Source organism: Carcharodon carcharias, chromosome 20 (assembly GCF_017639515.1).
Source record: "Carcharodon carcharias isolate sCarCar2 chromosome 20, sCarCar2.pri, whole genome shotgun sequence".
Classification (NCBI taxonomy): domain Eukaryota; kingdom Metazoa; phylum Chordata; class Chondrichthyes; order Lamniformes; family Lamnidae; genus Carcharodon; species Carcharodon carcharias.
The window spans coordinates 4,162,098-4,182,731 of record NC_054486.1 but is presented as its reverse complement, the minus strand read 5'-3'; the positions used below and the strand labels follow the sequence as shown (position 1 = coordinate 4,182,731).

Below are 20,634 nucleotides of genomic sequence, written 5' to 3'. Positions count from 1 at the left end.
GTAAGGACTCCATCCCATTCTCTCAGTTCCTTCGCCTCCGTCACATCTGTTCTGATGAAGCCACTTTCAAAAACAGTTCCTCTGACATGTCCTCCTTCTTCCTTAACCGAGGTTTTCCACCCACGGTGGTTGACAGGGCCCTCAACCGTGTCCGGCCCATCTCCCATGCATCCGCCCTCATGCCTTCTCCTCCCTCCCAGAAACATGATAGGGTGCCCCTTGTCCTCACTTATCACCCCACCAGCCTCCACATTCAAAGGATCATCCTCTGCCATTTCCACCAACTCCAGCATGATGCCACCACCAAACACATCTTCCCTTCACCCCCCCCCTATCGGCATTCCGCAGGGATCATTCCCTCCGGGACACCCTGGTCCACTCCTCCATCACCCCCTACACCTCAACCCGCTCCAACAACACCTTCCCATGCAACCGCAGAAGGTGTAACACCTGCCCCTTTACTTCCCCTCTCCTCACCGTCCAAGGGCCCAAACACTCCTTTCAAGTGAAGCAGCATTTCACTTGCACTTCCCTCAATTTAGTCTACTGCATTCGCTGCTCCCAATGCGGTTTCCTCTACATCGGAGAGAACAAACGCAGACTGGGTGACTGTTTTGCAGAACACCTTCAGTCTGTCTGCAAGCATGACCCAGACCTCCCTGTCGCTTGCCATTTCAACACTCCACCCTGCTCTCTTGCCCACATGTCTGTCCTTGGCCTGCTGCATTGTTTCAGTGAAGTTCAATGCAAACTGGAGGAACAGCACCTCATCTTCCGACTAGGCACTTTACAGCCTTCCGGACGGAATATTGAGTTCAACAATTTTAGATCATGAACTCTCTCCTCCATCCCCACCCCCTTTCTGATCCCCCTTTTTTCCAATAATTTATATAGATTTTTCTTTTCCTACCTATTTCCATTATTTTTAAATGTATTTCCATCCATTATTTTATCTCTACCTTTTAGCCTATTTCATCCCTTCCCCCCACCCCCACCCCCACTAGGGCTATCTGTACCTTGCTTGTCCTGCTTTCTACCCTTAATGTCACCTATTAGCACATTCCTTAGATAATATCACCACCTTCAACACCTCTTTGTCCTTTTGTCTGTGACATCTTCTGGTTATCTCCACCTATCACTGACCCTCTATCCAGCTCCAACTGTCCCACCACCCCCCCCCAACCCCTTAAAACCAACTTATATTTCAACTCTCTTCTATTTTTACTTAGTTCTGTTGAAGAGTCATACGGACTCGAAAGGTTAACAGTGTTCCCCTCCGCAGATGCTGTCAGACCTGCTGAGTTTTTGCAGGTATTTTTGTTTTTGTTTTGTTCTTTCTTTCATTTGAGGTGCAGAGGTGGATGTAAGTTCTTACCTCCATTAATAGCCACTTCACCAAGGCAATTATTTGGCACTTTTGGGGCACAACGTTTATGACAGTTGAATTTGCAATCTAACAGAAAAGAAACCAAAGATTTTGTTAATAATAGATGAACAGCTCACAGAATATTATTTATGACGTTCTTGAAACTGCAAAAGTGCAATGATTTGGTTGGTTAAGAAAAGGCAAATATGGAAGTCATGTTGATAACAGTTAATTTGAAAAGACTTATTACAATTGAACATGACCGTATTGTTTGAAAAATCAAGTAGACTGTGTCCTGAGTCAGTTCAGTGATACAGCACACTGTGAGTTAGCCTACTGTGGAATTAACCCCTGATCTCCAGTCAGTATCCATCAGAGATTCGAGAGACTGAATTGAAGGGAGCTACTTCTCCAGAAGGGGAGATGAGTTAAAATAGTTACACTTGAACAGAATTGATCAATATTTCTGTCAAAAATTTTCTGACAGTTGGATCAAGAGCAGCGTCCCAAACCTCAGGGAGAAGGTTAGTGCCTGTTTAATCCCATCAGGAATAGTAATGAAGCAAATAAAAGGAAGAACATTGATAAGGAATTTAATTAAAAAAACATGAAGTCCTAACAAAAAAAAACCTTTTAGTGCATCATGGCCACTCTGCAAAATTATTGTCGTGTTCTCAGATTACTGGGATGACTAGCAAGGTCAGCAGTTTATTGCCCACGCCTAGTCAGACTGAAGGAAGTGGTGTGGACAATCATTTTGAACCCCTGTGTCACGTATGCTGTTAGGTAGGTAGTTACAGGATTTTGAGCCAATGACCAGTAAGGAATGGCAATATTTGCCTCTCTCAGATGATCCTGATTGGAGGGGAAGTTGGAGGTGCTGATGTTCCCATGTATCTGCTGTCTGTGTCCTTCTAGATGGCAGAACCCATAGCTCGGGGAATTGGCAAAGAAGTCTTGGTGTCTTGCTACACAATATTCTGTAAATAGTACTCATTACAACATGGGTGGATGGAGTGCTTGTTTAAGCTGATGGATGGGGCATTGATCCTGTGGATCGTTCTGTTCTGAATGGTGGGGAGCCTCTCCAGTTTTTTTGCAGATGCCCACCTGTCCAGACCAGTGCAGGGCATTTCAAAGCAATTTGGACGAGCCTTGCAGGGGGTGAGGAGGCTTTTGAGGAGTCAGAAAGTGGGCCAATTGTCACAGAACACACAGTGACTGACCTAATCTTGCAACCACACTATTTATGTGGCTGGTTCAGCTGAGTTTCTGGTCAATGATAACCCTTCAGGGTGTTGATGGTGGGGGATTCGATGATGGTAATGCCATTAAATGTTGAGAGAGGTTGGTTAGGCTCTGCCTTTGCAGGTGGCCATGTCTCTGAAGTTTTGTGGCACAAATGTTATTTGTTGTTTAGCATCCTGAGTCTGGATGTTTTCCAGCTCTTGGTGAATGCGCCATGGACTGCTGCATTATCTGAGGAATTCTGAATGAAGCTAAGTGCTGCAATCGTCGATGAAGAGCCCAACTTCGGACCCTATGATGAAGGAATGTGATGAAGCAGCTGAAGGTCGATGAGTAGTCATTTGCAAATACAGAACTTGAGGATTGCTGAAAAATAAGACATGCCAAAGCTTTTTGTCTTGCACGCATTAGGACACTTCACAAGAATATCAATATAAGGGGAAAACAACAACTTATAGTATATGAGAAGAGAGTGCTGATTGGTTGGCAAGTGGACTCTGATTGTTAGAGGCATTGTCATGGAGAATGCAGCAGTGAATGCATCAGTCAGGCTCACAATGTGGCACATTTGCCTGTATTGGAAGCCACATATATTAACACACAGGGCCCTGTTCTTTTCAGACAGTAAGAACATGTATGCACATTGCGCCTATATCAGCTAAACATAATAAATGACAGCCATTTGCTGGCTCATTCCTCAGGGCAATGCCTGGACCAATCAGGATCAAGCTGCCTGGTTTAAATTTCAAACAATGCTTGGCAGTTAACCCTCGGTGCATTCTCCATGGCAACGCCTCTAACAATCAGAGTCCACTTGCCAACCAATCAGTATGCTCTTCTCATACAGTATAAATTGTTCTTTTCTCTTTATATTGGTATTATTGCAAAGTGTCCTGATGAGTGTAAGGCAAAAAAGCTTTGACACATCTCTTTTTCAGCAATATTGAAGTTAGATGAGTGTAAGACACTGTCCTGATTATGCTCGATAACTCCAGTCTTGATTTCCTCAAATTATCAAGGTTATTATGACTACATTTTAGACACTCTGAAACTTTTGACTATTTCTATTGAGTCTCCCAGGGTGATGGTTGTGACAGGAACTATCCATTCTATTACTTCAACTTGAGGCGGGTAGTGATAGATTTCTGGATGTTCACTGGTATGAATTTCTGTTAAGACTCAGGGGAATATGCAAGCCAGTTCCTAATAAGGGGCATCATAATTATAGGTGAATTGTCAACAGAGATAACCATTCGAAGGTACTGGTTCATCAACACAGTCTCCCAAAGCTTTAATTCACATAAATGAATTATGACCTGGGAAACTCTGATTAGTAGCTCAAGACCTCAACCACATAACAATATATGTTTTCACTTTTTTCTTTATCCCTCACTGTTTCACAAAAAAAAATCCATCACAGCAGGTGCTTGGCAAAATTAACATGCTTGAATTTTTACTCCCTGCAGCTAAGGGTATAAAATGCGAGTACAGTTATACTTGCACTTTCAATTCACATAAAGGAGTTTCAAATATGTATTGATGTAAAGGGGGCGACAGTCTGCGATCTAGCTCTGCTATGCATTACATGCTAGAAGTGTGAGACCCCTTTGGGAAGCCACTTTATAACACTTGGGCCTAGCAGACTGTGGAGAGTAATATCAATTCAGTGTGAAGACTGGTTCCAAAAATGCTCAGAATTTACTTCAGTGTCTATGTAATGGTCTCAAAATATTAAAATATACTATCTAACGGATCAAATTCTGCCCATGTTAGTAACTTAACTACAATTTTCACCTACCTATTCACTGCAGCCTTAGCTTTGGGTTATAATTGAATTTACAATCCTAACTGGGTAAAAATTTGCAAGGTATACTTTCAGGCATTCAAATATGATTTTAAGAAAAGCAAAATCAAAAGCTTCTAGAAACGTTAAGTCAGGACAAAAATTAATAGTCACTTAGGCAAATGCAGATTAATTAAGGAAAGCCAGTATGGATTTGTCAAGGGCAAGTCGTGTTTAACTAAATTGCTGGAGTTTTTTGATGAGGCAACAGAGAGGGTTGATGAGGGTAATGCTGTTGATGTGGTGTACATGGACTTCCCAAAAGGCATTTAGTACAGTGCCGCACAACAGATCTGTGAGCAAAGTTAGAGCTCACCGAATAAAAGGGGCAGTAGCAATGTGGATATGAAGTTGGCTGAGTGATAGGAAACCAGGAGTAGTGGTTAATGGATGTTTTTTGAACAGGAGGAAGGTTTAGCGAAGTTCCCCAGGCATTGTTGTTAGGACCCCTGCTCTTTCTGATATATATATTAATGAGATAGCCCTTGGTGTACATGGCACAATTTCAAAATTTGTGGATGATATAAAACTCGTAAGCATTGTGAGCTGTGAGGAGGTTAGTGTAGAACTTCAAAAGGACATAGCTCGAAGCCAGGCCAGGTTTTGAGGTACCACTCGTGCATCAGGTGGACACATTGGCCTTGTCCAGTCCGTATTCAATTGAGGATTGTCCACATCCTCCAAGGTAGATTGAAGCCTGGGCGTTGAGGTGTTGGGTCAGAAATGATGTGTTTATTTGGAGTGTGTTTTCTGCCCAAGCTCTCCTCCAGGTTTCAGTGTTACAGAGTTGGAGATGTTGGATTCATGTCAAGAGCGGGGTTTTGTAGAGCCATTTGGTGAGCTGGGGAGTCTTGAAGGTTCCTACGGATGGGGAGGCCCAGGTTGCTGCTGAGATGAGTTATTTCTCTGGTGTGTTGCTGCGTCCTGTTGAATGGAGGGAGGGCCGATATTTGATAGGACTGGTAACCATTGAACTGAAGTTGGTCTCAGGGTTCCAGAGATGATCCTCATTACTGAGTGAAGTTGTGTGTTGGTGTGTTTGGTGTGAAACTCGAGTCCCATACAGGCGCACAGTACTCAGCTGTTGAGAAGACCAGAGCGATGGGAGAAGTACAAAGGATGGTGTTTTTTACACCCCAGCTTGTGCCACTGAGCTTGTGAATGATGTTGCTCGTCTTGGTCTTTTTGGCAGTCTTTCGGAGGTGCTAATGATAAATTAGGGAGTTGTCAAGGGTCAATCCGAGATAGGTGGGAGTTGAGTCATGCCGCACTTTTTCTCTACAGAAGGTGGCATTTAGGGTGTTGTGTGCCTTATGATTTTCAAGGTGGAAATGCAAAGTTAATGGACTTGGCTGGGTTTGGTTGCAGTCTCCGCTTGTAGATCAGAGGTCAGAGTTTAGTGCAGGTCAGAGTTTAGTGTGGCTTCCTTTGCCTGAGTTGTCAATTTTGTCAAAGCAAATAATTTTTTGTGACGATGTGGCAGGCATGTCATTTATGTAGATGTTAAAAATGTCGGTGCAGGGTACTGCCCTGTGGGAGGCTGTTGGTGAGTGTTGTTGGAGAGCTGACCTTGTCTCCTGGGTAGATGTTCATCCTTCTATAGCTCTGAAATGTGCACAGCAGCCAGGGTAGTTTGGCACTTGGCAGCAAGCAGGGAGAGTTTCAGCATCAGTCCGGAGAGTTTCAGCATCACTCCATGTTTCCACACAGTATCTGGGCTGACACAAGTTCTTGAAACTGGCCCCAGCCTTGAGTTTGAGATGAAAACCAGCCTCAATGTTTTAAGGGCTCGTTCACAGCAAATGTGTTGGGGCCTAAAGCCAGTCTGCTCTTGGGGGAGGGATGGATTGGTAATCGGGCTACTTCTTAAAAGAATGAGCCACTCCAGGAGATTATAGGCTGTACTGCGCAGTGAAATGGGCCTGCAGCTCCCAGACTCATCTGCTGTCTTTCCTGGTTTTGGCAGGGCTATTACCTTTGCCTCACACCCGATTTGGGGAATGTGGCCATTCCCCACCACAGTTGAGAAGAGTGTGAGCACCCATTGCTTTGTCAATGGGTCAAGATGGCGGAGGAAGTCTGGTGGGCCACCATCTTTCCCGGCTGCTTTGTCCTTTTTTGTGTGTAAAAGATACTGTTGCGCCTCATCTGGAGTTTTGTGTCCAGTTCTGGGCACCACACTTATTAGAGAGGGCACAGAATAGATTCATGAGACTGGTTCCAAGGATGAGGAACTTTAGTTTTGAAGATAGATTGGAGAAGTTTGGGCTGTTCTTGGAGAAGAGAAGGCCAAGAGGAGGTTTGACAGAGGTATTCAAAATCATGAGGGGTCTGGACAGAGTAGATAGGGAGAAACTGTTCCCATTAATGGAAGAATTGCGAACCAGAGGGCACAGATTTAAGGTAATTGGCAAAAGAGGCAATGGAGGCATGAGCAGAAACATTTTTATGCAGCCACGTGGTTAGGATGTGGAATGCACTACCTGAAAGTCTGGTGACCCAGGTTCAATTGTGGCTTTCAAGAGAGAATTAGATTATTATTTGAAAAGGAAGAATGAGCAGAGCTACTGAGAGAAGGTAGGAGAGTGGCTCTAAGTGGATTGCTCCTTCAGAGAGCCGGCACAGACATGGCAGGCTGAGTGGCCTCCTTCTGTGCTGTAACCATTCTCTGCTTCTGTGATTCTAATAGATTTGTAGATAATGTGGGGTATTTGCCACTTTTCTAATCTAAACTGTATCACAGATGGAACATGGTACATGTTGCAAAGCTGCATGGTCTCCGAGTTTTCTAAAACCTGTCCAGTGAAATGCTGGTTCTGTGAATTCCCTATAAAACTTTACCTCTGGATTAAAATTAAAGTAAGTGCCTCTGGGGGATTCTTCAGCATATTTGAAATTGACTGGCCAAGAGTGGGGAGGAGTTAGAGCGGTTAATGTTGTAAACGAGCATTGAAAACAGAGTTGCAAGATGTAAGTGTGAACAGTGTTGAGTATGCTGGGGACCTGTATGATCAGGAGAGAGTTTGGCTAATTTTAAAATGTAGGCTCAGAATGGAATATGAATAAATATATAATTAGTATTGGCATTTTGATGACTCACTGAACGAAATGAATAGGGCCTGAAATAATTTAATTTGCCAACATTGTACAAAGAAACTGCAGTGCTTTAATCTAAGAGAAGCAAACACAATAGACATTAACAACTTCATAAAAATTGGTTTTCTGATAAATTTCAACAATTTTTACTGTCTGGAGCAACCGTACATGCAGATTGATCCCATTACTCACCTTTACACTGCACACCCTGTCTAAAAAGCCCTTTCAAGAGCTTCTTACAGTGCTGGCAAACAGTGGGCCGGGTGTAAGAATGAATTACAAATGTGTGAGGCACTTTAACTTTGGAAAGGAAAATCTTATCCAGCTGAATGGGACGACCAATGTATGACTGTGAATTTGAGCGTTTCTCTCTTCCAATGAAAGACTCAGATGGTGCCTTCTGCTATAAGTACATAATAACAAAATGTCATTTTATTTGCACAGTCATTGTTCTGTAACAGATTAGAAAGATGTTTGAAAAATATTAAGCACATATTGAGCAACAGCTAAATGGTTATTTATATGACATTGAATAAGGTGAGGTAACCCATTAATAGATTGCAAACATGGCACTATATATACAGCAATTAGGGTTTACCTACTTACTTAGGAATGTTAGAGACACATTTTTATTCTTTGCTATCTATTTTTTCCTATACTATTAAACAGCAATTTGCACATTGATTGGCTTAAATTTCTACACCAATTGATTCACACTTAGCTATCAGATAGTATTATACAGGCTGGAAAGACATATACTATTCAGTCAGTTTGAAACTGCTTTGGAAGATGAGAGGGTTAAGTAAGTATTTGCAATGTGCAGTTATGGAAATAAGATTGTACTTTAGCAATATATGTAGTTTAAAACACAAAATGAATATATGATCTTACTGAATCAGAGATGTGATTGTCATTTTCGATTAGTAATATCACAGCAGTTAATGTGTGCCTGAATTTTAAAATACCGTTTGATCTGACATTTTCTTTGAATTCTAAAACATTTGCACTCTATGTTTTCTCAGTTTCCGGCAGATGCTACGGGTACACCTATTATGCAACTTAAATACTAATGTATTGAACTCACAGTATGTTGGTATTTATACCACAAGTGTGAGGGTAGATTGCTGAATAACAAATACAGTCATTTGCATAATTTATTCTACTGTCGGGAGTGGAATTGCTTATCCTGCCACTCATTCTTTTAGTAACCTCCCTACAACTAATTCCATAGGCATGTCTTCATAAGCTGTATTTCAATAATATGATGGAGGTGTAGCCTACACTTAATTTAAAGTTGTTTAATTTGAATTATACAGTAACTAGACAAATTAATTAAATTAACAAAATTGTAGCTAATGGTTAATTCATTTTTTTTTCACTCAAAAATGCCTTTGAATTAAAGATAGTTGACTGTACTTTAAATCTCTACCTCTATGCCTCACTGGGACTTCATTACTGAGGGATATACACACACACACCTTGCAGCACTCCTGGATAGGCTGAGTAAAGGGACTATGTTTCCCCTTCAGTTTTGCACTCAGCAGCCTTCGGCAAATACTAAAATCTGGAAAACAGTTTCAAAATTTTCACCTTCACAAGACACCAGGCAGCTAAAAAGTGGCTCTATTTTTGTGACAAACTGAAATGAGGTTTGTAGACAATGTTCCGAGTTTGTAATTTCAATCCTGTTTTGTGAGGTTGCAAAACCGTCTTCCCAAATGACTTAAAAATCATGGGAGATGTTGAATTAATGAATAATTTCATAATAATTAAAATTAAATATCCCCCCAATTTAGATGAAGAAAAACTATATATGAAACCTTTTCTATCAATTCTCAATAACTAACTACTGAACAATGGATTTTTGTCAGAAGGGGGAACCGTTGCATACCACTGAAGATTTGTCACTCATGAATGATTTGGTATCATTATTTGAAGAATAAATTGTGATCAGTTATTGAATGTTGAATATCTATGAAATCTGTGAGTGAAGTTAATGTATCATTAGGTTCCAAGCTATGTAGGTGGAGGTAACTGAATTGTTTGGCCTCTGTAACTATTAGAATGGGTGGCAGGCATTAAATTGTACATCTCGGTGTTAGAACCTAGAGGAGACTGAAGCAAAAGGGAGGCAGTAAGGTCCATATTGGAAACATCCAGCAAGAAGAGACAGAAATGAGGGGTTATTTTAATGCAGACTTTCAATACTTAGGTTCACAAACTTGGGGTAGAAATTTCTCGTCATATTACCATTAAAATTCACTTTCAACCATTTCCTTCAGAGTAGTTAAGATGTTAATTATTTGGTTTCTAGCCATTGTATATAATGGAATATTTCACAGGAGGATGAGCTACAGAGGTAGGATTGATAGTGTCTCTAATGCCGATGAAGAGAAAAGCTTTGTGCACATCCTCTGAACCTTCACATTAAATTGTAAGTTTGAAATTCCTCTCTTTTTCAGTCGACAATATTTCTTATGCAATTTGTCTGGACTTTTTTAAGGAGTTGTACCAGGTTTAGTGAAGTACACATACAGTTGACTGTCAGTTATGGCATGTATTGTGTCAGTTTGTGATGTCAATACTTAAAGTTTATCGAACCATAAACAATTTAGATTACAGGGAAAACTATGACCAATGTATGACCAGTGTACAAGTTATAAAGCAGGTGTATTTCTGTTAACATGATTTGTCTGATTTCCATAGTTCCGCTGTAATGTTATCGGTGATACATAATCCAGTTAACAAGCAGCTGTAATAACTTGTAGCATCGATCAACTGGAATAGCAAAAAACTCATACTGGAGTTTGTGAAAATGAATTCTTCTGGTTATAGACAGGTGAACCAGATGTAACATAAAAAAAGTAAGAGCTTGCATTTTCATAATGCCTTTCACAAAATGTCCAAAAATGTCTTACATAAGGAAGTATTTTATGAAGTGGAATTACTGCTGTAATGTAAGAAAAGTAGCAATCAATTGGTAAACAAATAGAAGTTAGATAAATGAGCAGATAATCTGATTTAGTGATGTTGGTTGAGGGTTAATATTGGCCAGGACACTGGAGAGAATATTTACGACATTTTAAAATAGCACCATGATATTTTTTACATCCATCGGACAGAGCAGATGGGACCTCAATTAACACCTTATCAAAAAGAAAGCACATCCAACAGTGCAGCACTCCCTCAATACAGCAGTGTCAGCCTGGAATATGTGATCAAGTTTCTGAAGTCAGACTTGGACCCACACAATCTTCTACAGTACACTACTACATTTTGATCAAGTGTCAAAATGTGTTAAAATCCTGGAAGCCCCTTCCTAACTGCACTGGACTGTCACATTTCAAGAAGGTGACTCACAACCACCTTCTCAAGGATCATTAGGGATGGACAACAAATGTTGACCTTGCCAGTGGGGTTCAAATTCCAACAACAAAAGAAGTGGCTTCTTGGCAAAATGTATGGATTCTCCTGGCCCTCTGTATTGGATAATGACTCAGTTAATTGGAAACAATCTCCAGTGTATTTACTGAGCAGTTGCCTGTAATCTTCATCAGTTGATAGCAACCAGGGGACACAGTCAGAAAATGGAGATTTCAAGCAGCTGCTCCTGGAATGATGAAAGTGGATGAACAAGGGTGGGCAGAGCCTTCACTGGTCATTACTTTTACCAGATGGATTCCTTTTAACTGAAACATCTGGCTTCATAGTGCTGAGGCCACCAGTTCCTCAGGTGAACAGTTAACAGAACTTAATCCCAATTTAACAAAGTGTGAACAGCTGAATGAATTGCTCACAATAGCCAGGGTGCTTAATCCATTGCATTTGTATTGAATTCAATGGTAATGATAAATAATTATCCCCCATTTGCCAAGTAGATGAAGCTTAACTCCACAATGGACTGAAAAACATCCGACACCCGGATAAGCACAGACAATGTGGGTGGTGAGGACTCTGTTTACTCTGAAGAAGTCATATTGGACTCGAAACATTAACTCTGTTTCCCTGTCCACAGATGCTGCCAGACTTGCTGAGTTTTCAGTTTTTATTTGAGGACGACCTTGGTTTACCCGTGAACCTTCACCACGTTATTCAGTTTAAAATCAATACTACACATTCTGAGATTTCATTGTAAAATTACACTAGATGGCACTGAGGCATTATACTAATGTGTGAATTGAGAACCAAATCACAACCATGAGCTGGAATATTGTGTACAGTTCCGGGCACCATATTATATGAAGGATGTGAACACGTTGGAGAGAGCGCAGAAGAGGTTTACAGGAATGGTTCTAGGGATGAGAAACGTCAGCTATGAGGATAGATTGAAAAGGTTGGGACTGTTCCTCTTGGAGAGAAGGAGGCTAAGAGGAGATTTGATAGAGACGTTCAAAATCATGAGGGGGCTGGACAGAGTAGATGGGGGAAGCTGTTCCCACTCGTAAAAGGATCAAGAATGAGGGGGCACAGGTTTAAAGTGATTTGCAAAAGAAGCAAGTGTGACACAAGGAAAATACTTTTCACACAACGAGTGGTTGGGGTCTGGAATGCACTGCCTGGAAATGTGGTGGAGGCAGGCTCAATTGAGGCATTCAAGAGGGCATTAGATAATTATTTGAATAGAATCAACGTTTAAGGGTATGGGGAAAAGGCAGGGCAATGGCACTAGGTCATAATGTACATTTGGGGAGCTGGTGCAGATATGATGGGTTGAATGGCCTCCTGTGCTGTTAAGATTCTGTGTGATTAGTCAAAGACAATCCATCCCAATTTTTAGTGATGTAGCAGAGCTTTTGGAAGGCCCATTTAATTAGCAAATAGGCTATCACTGAACAGACACTTTCTCAGTTGGTCAGCGGAATTGAAAGGTCAAAGCAGATTTTGCAGAGTGGAACATGTTCACATCCACATGTGTGACTGCAATATCCAGATGTGTTGTCTAATGTGGTACCAACCGCAGAAGCAGCAAACTGTGAGATTACACCAATCTTTCAGCAGAAGGTCAGAGGTCACCAGACTTTACTGAATTTCTTTCCTTACGAGGTAAATATTCAGCGATTTCACCAGTGAATTGAGAACAGAGAAGCTGTTGCAAAACGGATTGTGTATCAAGATGATTTTAAAATACCTTAATGTTACCAGTGGGATTCACATCAAAATTGTCCTTTGGAGGATCTGATGCGGTAAAATTCACCATTCAATTCTATCCACATTAATTATGTAGACTTTCAGTGATGCAGTGATTTAATTGAATGAAAGTGGAAGAAAATTACGACTTGTGTGAATTGGAAATGACTGGCTGTGACATGGAAACTGGAGATACTCAAACTGTATTTAACTGATAGAAAGGAATTTATTACAAAGCTTATGTAGGCTACTGGAGGCCCACATGTTTATGTACGAAACAGGGACAAAGTCACAAAAATGGCTTAAACTACTATTTCAAAGTAAATGGGATTTTCAAGTTAGCTAGGGAAAAAGGAGCTTCAGGCTTTTCCTTATTATTTGTTGATGGCAGGTGAGTGTCGCTGGCTGGGTCAGCAATTATTGCCCTTCCCTAATTGCAAGTTGGTGGTTAGTCACTTTCCCGAACAACTCCAGTCCATGTGATTTAGGTACAATGACAGTGCTGATAGGAAGGGTTTTGACCCAGTGACGATGTAGGATTGGGGGTATATTGCAATTTAGGATAACGTAAGACCTAGAGAGGACTCATATGTCTACCAACCATATTCTTCTAGACAATAGAGGTCATGAGTTTGGAACCTAGGTAGGTGGCTGTAGTGCATCTTGTAGGTGGTGCACACTGTGCATTTGGGGTTGGAGGGAGTGGATGTTGGAAATGGTGGATGGGGTGCCAATCAAGCAGGGTACTTTGTCCTGGATGGTGTTGAGCTTCTTGAGTGTTGTGGGAGCTGCAATCATCCAGGCAAATGATAAATATTCCATCACATTCTTGTCTTGTGCTGATGGTGGACAGGCTTTGGGGAGTCAGGAGGTGAGTTACTTGCCACATGATTCCTAGCCTCTGACTAGGGATTCAGTGATGGTAATGCCATTGAACATCAAGGGGCAATGGTTAGATTCTCTCTTTTTGGAGATGGTCATTGCCTGACACGTGTATGGTGCAAACGTTACTTGCTACTTGTCAACCGAAGCCTGGATATTGTCCAGGTCTTGCTGCATTTGGACATGGACTGCTTCAGTATCTGAGGAGTTGCGAATGGTGCTGAACATTGTGCAATCATCAGTGAACATCCCCACTTCTGACCTTATGATGGAAGGAAGGTCATTGATGAAGCAGCTGAAGATGGTTGGGCCGAGGACACTAACCTGAGGAATTCCTGCAGTGATGTCCTGGAACTGAGATGACTGACCTCCAACAACCACAACCATCTTCCTTTGTGCTAGGTGTGACTTCAACCAGTGGAGGGTTTTCCCCGATTCCCATTGACTCCAGTTTTGTTAGGGCTCCTTGATGCCACACTTGGTCAAATGTTGCCTTGATGTCAAGGGCAGTCACTCTCACTTCACCTTGGGAGTTCAGCTCTTTTGTCCATGTTGGACCAAGGCTGTAATGAGGTCAGGAGTTGACTGGCCCTGGCGGAACCCAAACTGGGCATCATTGAGCAGGCTATCATTGTCTAAATATCACTTGATGGCTCTGTCGACAACACTGCAATCATGTTGCTGATTATTGAGAGTAGACAGGAGCACAAGTTTTCAATATAACAGATGATGATGATGGGGTCCATAGCCTTTGCTGTATCTAGTTTGCTGAGCAGTTTGTTGAAATGACAGGGAACGAACTGAATTGATTGAATACTGGCAACTGTGGTGCTGGGAGCTTAGGTGAAGGCTGGGATGGATAATCGACGCAGCATATCTGGCTGAGGTAGGCTGCAAATGATTCAGCCTTGAGTGACAATCTGTCCCCTTGCCAGCCTTGTTTCTTTCAAGTGCTGTTCAACATGAAGGAATATCAGCTGAGGGGTGCAGTGGGTGGGAATCAGCAGGAAGCTTCTTTGCCCATGTTTGGCCTAATGTTGTGACTCTCCATGTGGTTTGGAATCAATGGTTCTTTTGCTATTCAACCTATATCGATGTCCTCTGGTTCTTGTACCTACTACCAATGGGGACTGTTTCTCACTATCTACTCTGTGTACAGCCAATGGGAACAGTTTCTCACTATCTACTCTGTGTACAGCCAATGGGAACAGTTTCTCACTATCTACTCTGTGTACAGCCAATGGGAACAGTTTCTCATTATCTACTTTGTGTACACTCCTCATGGTTTAGTGAACACAAAATACTAGTTGAGGGAACTCAGCTGACATTCAAGTCTTCTCAAGGTGAACTATCATCTAAAGCCTTTTCACTTGTGTTACTCCCTGTGGCAGGCTACTTACTGGCTGTGCCTGAGCATGCTACATGATATAGAAAAGTTGAGTATTATATGGGAGTCAAGTCCCCAGCAGAATTTTACAGAAGTGTTTTAATAACAGGTTAAAAATATAAAATTATGAGGTAAGTGTTGAAGTATTATCTGTGCTTATAAAATGCTTCATGAAAAATAAATAACCCCAGTGCATGCCACACCTTCAACGGAAGTGGAGCCCACATACACTGCTGCATTAAAATGAGGTCTAACCAACCATTAAATACTAACCCTGCAGGTCTCTGTTGCTCTTCTAGGCAAGTTTAAATTATGGTCATCAGCAATTGGACCAAAATGGTTTGTGAAATCTAGACTTTTAAACTGGTGTCTTCACAGAATCGCACAATGCAGAAGAGGCCCTTCGGCCCATCGACTCTGTACCAACACGTGAGAAACACCTGACCTACCCACCGAATCCCATTTACCAGCACTTGGCCCATAACCTTGAATGTTATGACGTGCCAAGTGCTCATCCAGTTACTTTTTAAAGGATGTGAGGCAACCCGCCTCCACCACCCTCCCAGGCAGAGCATTCCAGACCATAACCACTCTCTGGGTAAAAAGGTTTTTCCTCACATTCCCCCCTAAACTTCCTGCCCCTTACCTTGAACTTATGCCCCCTTGTGACTGACCCTTCAACTAAGGGGAACAGCTGCTCCCTATCCACCCTGTCCATGCCCCTCATAATCTTGTACAGCTTGATCAGGTCGCCCCTCAGTCTTCTCTGCTCCAACGAAAACAACCCAAGTCTATCCAACCTCTCTTCATAACTTAAATGTTTCATCCCAGGCAACATCCTGGTGAATCTCCTCTGCACCCCCTCCAGTGCAATCACATCCTTCCTATAATGCGGTGACCAGAACTGCACACAGTACTCCAGCTGTGGCCTCACCAAGGTTCTATATAACTCCAGCATGACCTCCCTACTTTTGTAATTCATGCCTCGAATGATAAAGGCAAGTATCCCATATGCCTTTTTCACCACCCCACTCACATGCCCCTCCGCCTTCAGAGATCTATAGACACACACGTCAAGGTCCCTTTGTTCCTCGGAACTTCCCAGTGCCATGACAAGGAATTGAATACTTCCTTGTCAAATTACTCCTTCCAAAGTGTATCACCTCACACTTTTCAGGGTTAAATTCCATCTGCTACTTACCTGCCCATTTGACCATCCCGTCTATATCTTCATGTAGCCCAAGTCACTCAACCTCACTGTTAACCACCCGGCCAATCTTTGTGTCATCTGTAAACTTACTAATCCTACCCCCCACATAGTCATCTAGGTCGTTTATATAAATGACAAATAATAGGGGACCCAGCACAGATCACTGTGGTACGCCACAGGACACTGGCTTCCAGTCACTAAAGCATCCTTCTGTCATCACCCTCTGTCTCCTACAAATAAGCCAATTTTGAATTTGCCCTATCAAGTTACCCTGTATCCCATGTGCCTTTGCCTTCTTTATATGTCTCCCAAGTGGGGCCTTGTCAAAGGCTTTGCTGAAATCCATATAAACTACATCAACTGCACTACCCTCATCTACACACCTGGTCACCCCCTCAAAAAATTCAATCAAATTTGTTAGGCATGACCTCCCTCTGACAAAGCCATGCTGACTATCCCTGATCAAACCTTGCCTCTCCAAGTGGAGGTAGATTCTCTCCTTCAGAAATTTCTCCAATAGTTTCCCTACCACTGACGTGAGACTCACTGGCCTGTAGTTCCTTGGCTTATCTCTACAACCCTTCTTAAATAGCGGAACCACATTAGCTGTTCTCCAGTCCTCTGGCACCTCACCCATGGCCAGAGAGGAATTAAAAATTTGGGTCAGAGCCGCTGCGATTTCCTTCCTTGCCTCCCTCAGCAGTCTGGGACACAAATCATCCAGACCTGGAGATTTGTCCACTTTTAAGCCTGCCAAAACCTCCAATACCTTGTCCCTCCCTATATCAATTTGCTCAAGAACCTCGCAGTCTCTCTCCCCGAGTTCAATACCTTCATCCTCATTCTCTTGGGTGAAGACGGATGTGAAGTGTTCATTCAACACTCTAGCAATGGCCTCTGGCTCCACCCATAGATTGACCCCTTGGTCCCTATGGGCCCTACTCTCCCTGGTTATCCTCTTCCCATTGATATACTTACAGAATAACTTGGGATTTTCCCTACTTTTACCAGCCAGAGCTTTCTCATATCCTCTCTTTGCTCTCCTAATTGCTTTCTTAAGCTCCATCCTGCGCTGGCTGAACTCCACTAATGCCTCCGCTGATTTGCTTCACTTGTACCTGCTAAAAGCCTCTCTTTTCATTCTCATTGTAACCTGCATATCTCTGGTCACCCATGGTTCTCTGGGCTTGTTACTCCTTCATAAGCACATCACCCATTCAGCACCTGTTTTCACCCTTTCACCAAAATAATCCCCCAATATTTTTATCAGTGTTGAAAGGTTTGTTTAGAGATGGTTTGACAAATGACACAAATAAATCCCCAAATATCCCTATAAGAAGGATTACTTTGTCACAGGCCATTTCATGTTAGTCCTCCCTGCACAGAAGGTCATAAAAAGCATTCAAAGAATAAATATCTAATATTTCCATTGATGTTTCAGAAGAGGTGCAAGCTTGGCTCAGTTCATGCAAATAGACCGCATCATTATTATTACCTCTGTTTTGATCTAGTTACATGTTCAAAGATTTCTTCTGCACATCACCATCCCTGTGTATGTCCTGTCCCACCAGCAGGACACACCCAGCAGAGGTGGCGATAGAGTGGTATACATTCAGGAGGGAGTTGGGCTGGAAGCTCTTAACATCGACTCCAGACCCCATGAAGTCTCATGGCATCAGGTCAAACATGGGCAAGGAAACCTCCTGCTGATTGCCACCAATCAAGCATTCGCAACAATCTTCAGCCAGAAGTGCCGAGTGGATGATCCATCTCGGCCTCCTCCGGAGGTCCCCAGCATCTCGGAAGCCAGTCTTCAGCCAATTCGATTCACTCCACGTGATATCAAGAAATGGCTGAAGGCAGTGGATACTGCAAAAGCTACGGACGCTGACAATATTCCAGCAATACATGTGCTCCAGAACTTGCTGTTCCCCTAGCCAAGCTGTTCTAGTGCAGCAACAACACAGGCATCTGCCCTGCAGTGCGGAAAATTGCCCAGGTACGTCCTGTTCACAAAAAGCAGGAAAATTCCAACCCAGCCAATTACTGCCCCATTAGTCTACTCTCCACCATCAGTAAAGTAATGGATCTGATTGTCAACAGTGCTATCAAGTAGCACTTGCTTAGCAATAACCTGCTTACTGGCGCTCAGTTTGGGTTCTGCCAAGGCCACTAAGCTGCTGACCTCATTACAGCCTTGGTTCAAACATGGACAAAAGAGCTGAACTCCCAAGGTGAGGTGAGAGTGACATCAAGGCCACATTTGACCGAGTGTGGCATCAAGGAGCCCTAGCAAAACTGGAGTCAATGGGAATCCGGGGGAAAACTCTCCGCTGCTTGGATTCATATCTAGCACAAAGGATGATGGTTGTGGATGTTGGATGTCAATCATCTCAGCTCCAGGACATCACTGCAGGAGTTCCTCAGGGTAGTGTCTAGGCACAACCATCTTCAGCTGCTTCATCAATGACCTTCCTTCCATCATAAGGTCAGAAGTGGGAATGTTTGCTGATGATTGCACAATGTTCAGTAACATTCGCGACTCCTCAGATACTGAAACAGTCTGTGTCCATATGCAACAAGATCTGGATAATATCCAGGCTTGGGCTGACAAGTCACATTTGCGCCACACAAGTTTCAAGCAATGACCATCTCCTACAAGAGAGAATCTAACCATCGCCCCTTGACATTCAATGGCATTACCATCACTGAATCCCCCACTATCAACATCCTGGGGGTTACCACTGACCAGAAACTGAACTAGACCATCGATATAATACTTGGCTAAAGTGCAGGTCAGAGTTTGGAAATTCTGCAGCGAGTAACTCACCTCCTGATTCCCCAAAGCCTGTTCACCATCTACAAGGCACAAGTCAGGAGTGTGATGGAATACTCCCCACTTGCCTGGATGAGTGCAGCTCCCACAACACTCAAGAAGCTTCACATTGTCCAGGACAAAGCAGCCCTGCTTAATTGACACCACATCCACAGACACTCACTCCCTCCACCACCGAGGCACAGTAGCAGCAGTGTGTGTACCATTGACAAGACGCACTGCAGGAACTCACCAATGCCTCTTACACAGCACCTTCCAAAAATGGGGTGGGCGCGCATCCCACCACCACCCCTGAGCTCACCCTCATAATACAGGAGGCGAGCAGGTGCCGGCCGCCATATTTAAATCAACAACTAAGGGTCAATTAGACTTGCTATCAAGCCTGTGAACCCTGATAATACACCGCCCAGGTCATAATATGTTTGCCATGGGCAGCAGGGTTGGAATGGGAAGCCTGATTTCGAACCTGAACTGGTGAAAGGCGGGAAGCGGGTGGGGGTGGTTGCTCTTTGGGGGCTGTCCTCTGCTGACCGAGTGAACACCCTCTTCCTTCCTGCCCACTCCTTCCCTTAAACACACCCCTTCACGCCCACTGCCCCTCTCCCTAACCCTCCGGGGCCAAGACCCCGGACTTACCCGCTCCGAGGATCCTCGGCCTTGGGCTCCACTCCTCACCTGCAGTTCCAGCCGCTGCCATTGACACCTTCCTGGTGCTCTGGGACTGAGGGAGCTGCCAGCTCCAGAGGGCGAGACTTCCCACTCAGTTTTGAGGAATGAGCCCCACAGTGCTTTATTGCTGCAGCATGTTGGCTCCAAGCCAAAGTGGTTTACAGGGAGAAGTGTTGTCTGCCCACTGCTCTTGCCCTCCCCCCACCCCCTGTATTATTCTGCCCACGGTGACAGCAGAGATCATCCTGCAACACCAGCAAGGGACAGCTTCATGTACGGCACTTGTGGCAGACTCTGCTTTTGCCATCAAAAGGAGTGCAGTGGATGATCTTACTCTGGCCTCACCAGAGTCCTGAGGCTGCATCCCCATCATCTCTCAACAGAAAGATGCCAATCATGTCAATGGTCACCAAAAACAAAATGTTGGACACACATGACTCCATCTAGGAGGGAGACCTTTTAAGAGCCTTTGCCAAACAAGGACTTGAGTTTAGAAAGAAAATACCTCTCCACTGCTTTCTATAATAGTAATTCAGAATGGTGAGAGTAAAGGGTTGAAGGTCCATGCCAGCTGCTGATAGTTGTGTGATTTTATTTTGCATTTATTTATCCCACAGACATTTTTACAGGTTTTTAAAGGTGTTCTTTTCAACAGCTGCTTTTATTTTGTTGTAAACACAAACCTCTTATGTCTAATCCCATGGGTCTCCCAATAGGAAACATTAAACATTCAGTGCAAATTACAAATACATTTGAAGATTTAATTAAACTGCGTAGACAGCACACATTATTTTCTTCACTATCAAATCTAAAAGGTTTGTTGTGTGCGAATTATATATTTTCCAGAATAGTTCAAATATCGAATGACAAATATGATGACTGTAGTTGCAATACTGATCAATACATTCAGTCAATCCCAATAACAGGTTTCCCGTGTCCCAACTAGTTTGATGTAATATCCTAGACATTT

General features: G+C 43.0%; 1 protein-coding gene across 1 annotated transcript in view; it reads right to left on the bottom strand.

The window, feature by feature from the left end:
• The window catches only part of prkd1 (protein kinase D1), a 746,050-nt gene that overhangs the window by 59,564 nt on the left and 665,852 nt on the right, over window positions 1–20,634 (bottom strand). The window contains exons 5-6 of the mRNA XM_041215333.1: window positions 7,746–7,956; window positions 1,376–1,453 (exon numbers count right to left, since the gene is read on the bottom strand). Of these exons, the coding sequence (XP_041071267.1) occupies window positions 1,376–1,453; window positions 7,746–7,956 (289 nt within the window). The remainder of the gene's footprint in view (window positions 1–1,375; window positions 1,454–7,745; window positions 7,957–20,634) is intronic.